Here is a 3,067-nt window from a genome sequence, read left to right as displayed (position 1 = left end):
AAAAAAAAAAAAAGAAGTAAAGCCAGGGGGGTTGGCGGGGGAGATGGCTCAGTAGGATAAGCGCTTGACTGGCAAACGCAAGGATCTGAGTTCAATCCCCGGTTCTGCAAAAAGAAAAAAAAAAAAAAAAAGTAAAGCTGGGGCCGGGGAGATGGCTCAGTAGTATAAGTGCTTGACTGGCAAATGCAAAGATCTGAGTTCAATCTCCGGTTCCGCAAAAAAAAAAAGTAAAGCCATGGTGTTATGTTGAACTGTAAGGGATTCAGGTCAATGATTTCTGACATTGCCAGTTAAGCGGAAGACCCAATACTATTATAGACTACTGGACTCTTTTAGGATATTTTGCTTGGGGCCGGGGAGATGGCTCAGTGGAATAAGGGCTTCCTTGGCAAGCGCAAGGGCCTGAGTTCAATCCTCAGTTCCACCAAAAAATAAAATAAAATAAAATAATTTTATTCCTCGCATGCCTTCTGGGCACGTTGGCCAGCGGGAGAGTTGTAAGGTTCGAACTCCAGCCACCTGAGGCTGACAGCTTTGTGGAAGCAGCCACTTAAAGGACTGAGCTAGGCCCAAGTCCCCTAAAAATTTTAAAAAAAGAATATTTTGCTGAGTTAACACACCTATAATATTCAAATGATGGAACTAAACAAAAAAGGGGATACAGATGAATGTCCATTTTGTATCTATGTATTCAAAATGGTTAGGATAGATATAGTTACATTCTCTTAATGAATACAGTGATTTGTTCTACTAGTGTTTGTAAATAGGATATCATGTCTGCATCTTGTACAGCAAATAGCCAATAGGAAGAACGTATGCATTGTGTTAATTATTGAAACTGTCCTACCAGTTTGATTTGAAACTGTCTCATTGCTATTTGTTTCTCAATAAAATTATGGAAAAAATAAAAAATAAAAAGAGCTGAGGCAGGAAGATCACCATGAATCAGAGGTCAGCCTGGGCTACAGAGTGAGTTCAAGGACAGCCTGAACTACATTGCAAAACCCCATCTCTCTCAAAAAATAAAAGAAACAGGCATGGTGGTACATGCCTAGAACTCCAGGGCTCTGCGGCACTAAGAAAGGAAGGTCACAGTTTGAGCCCAAGCCTAGAGAACTCGGTGTTTTAGCAAGGATGTTGTCACAGAGGGGAAAAAGAGAAGAGCAAGAGAGAAGAAAGGAATCAGGAAAATGTTTGGGTTTTTTTTTTTTTTTTTGGTGGGGTTGGGATTGGGGTCTTGGGGGGCTGTTATTTTTTGGAGACAGGTCTTGCTGTGTAGTTCAGGCTGGCTTCAACTCGCTGATGTAGCCTGGGCTTGCCTTGAACTCACAGTGATCCTACTGCCTCAGCCTCCCAAGTGCTGGGATTACAGTGTATACCACCATGCTAAGCTAAGGAAATGTCTTAGAAAGTGGAACTGCTTCCCTTTTCTTTTATGCTGTCTTTACTCTGATGTACAAATGCCCATAGCATGAGCATGGTCCTGGGAGTGTAGAGTGCTGTAAACAAATGATTTTAAAATGCTTAGTCATTCTTGGATTGTCTTTTTCCTTTAGAATTGCCTCAAATTTCATATTAACAAATTTATTTTCAGTTCCATGTACTATTCTCCAATAATAAACATTCCCTTGATCACAAAAAAAACACATTGATGAACCTTAATTTTCAATTTAGAGCAACTGTGAAAAGCATTTCATTTTTCATATTACGTCTCTTTTTTTTTTAAGTCAGGGTCTCACGATGTAGTTTAGGCTGGTCTTTTTTTTTTTTTTTTTTTTTTTTTTTTTTGGCAGAACCGAGGATTGAACTCAGGCCCTTGAGCTTTCCAGGCAAGTGCTTATTCTGCTGAGCTATCTCTATCTCCCTGACCCCTAGGCTGGTCCTGAACTCACTGTGGCCCAGGCTGACCTGGAACTCATGGTGATCTTCTTGCCTGAGCCACCTGAGTACTGGGATTATAGGAATCTATCACCATGCCCAGCCTCAAATAACATTTTATAGTTTATTTAAATTTATTTAAAATTACTTATATTTTGTAGACTTCTGAGCAAGAAACTAAAGGTCTTCCAAGTAAAAAGGGAATCGTACAGTCTATCGTTGGTCAAGGCTATCATCGCAAAATAGTTCTGGCATCACAGTCCGTACAGAATACTGTATATAAGTAAGTATTTTGCAAAGAGAAAGTGTTTCACATAATGTACTTATGCATAGAAGTGTGCTTAGAATGTATTGTTTCAAGGTAATTGCTTTGTAACTAGGTTTTAATACCACTCCAGTAAACAGACTCTAAGATGGGGTGTGATGAATGTTACCTGATGTGCTGTCCTTTTGTTTTACTAGTCCATGAGTGATGGGAACTGTAAATGCCCTAAGAAAATGTGGTTGCTTCCTAGTTGTTGTTAAGAGTACCCAGAAGAGGGCGTCGTGGTATCTCTCTTTGTAGACAGTCACTTCTCAGGAATCACTGTCAGCCCAAAGCTGCCCCTGTCTGTGAGTTCCACATTCATGAGTCCACCCAACCACAGACAGAAAATATTTGGAGGAAGATTGTATCCTCACTGAACATATACAGACTTTCTTGTTATTGTCTGCCAACAGTGCAGTCTAACAACCATTACATAGCATTCTCATTATGCTAGTTATGACAAGTGCTCTAGAGATGATTTAAAGTATATGAGAGGGGCTGGGGAGATGGCTCAGTGGAATAAGTGCTTCCCTGGCAAGCTCAGAGACCTGAGTTCAGTCCCTGGTTCCGCAAAAAAATAAAAAAATAAAGTATATGAGAGGATGTACACAGGATATATGCAAATATTGCACTGTTGAGAGGATGTTTGGATTTTTTGTTTGTTTGGTTCTTTCATTTTTTGTTTCTTGAGAGGTTTTTTGGTTGTTGGTTGATCCCATTTGGGTTTTTTGTTTTGGGGGTTTTTTTTTGGTTTGGTTTTTTTTTTTTTTTTTTGGAAACAGCATCTCAATATGTAACCTAGGCTGGCCTCTAAACTTGAAGCAGTTCTCCTGCATCAGCTTCCCAATATTGGGATTACAGGTGTTTGCCACCATGCCCAGC

The 3,067-nt window shown here is 39.9% G+C and overlaps 1 protein-coding gene across 1 annotated transcript in view; it reads left to right on the top strand.

Annotated features, from left to right (window-relative positions):
* Cnot10 (CCR4-NOT transcription complex subunit 10) overlaps positions 1-3,067 on the top strand; it is an 87,313-nt gene that overhangs the window by 50,760 nt on the left and 33,486 nt on the right. The window contains exon 10 of the mRNA XM_004635307.2: positions 2,040-2,161. Within this exon, the coding sequence (XP_004635364.1) occupies positions 2,040-2,161 (122 nt within the window). The remainder of the gene's footprint in view (positions 1-2,039; positions 2,162-3,067) is intronic.

This window comes from Octodon degus, unplaced genomic scaffold (genome assembly GCF_000260255.1).
Source record: "Octodon degus isolate 3935 unplaced genomic scaffold, OctDeg1.0 scaffold00071, whole genome shotgun sequence".
Classification (NCBI taxonomy): domain Eukaryota; kingdom Metazoa; phylum Chordata; class Mammalia; order Rodentia; family Octodontidae; genus Octodon; species Octodon degus.
Note: the sequence above shows the minus strand (reverse complement) of the source record. Positions and strands in the feature narration are given on the sequence as shown.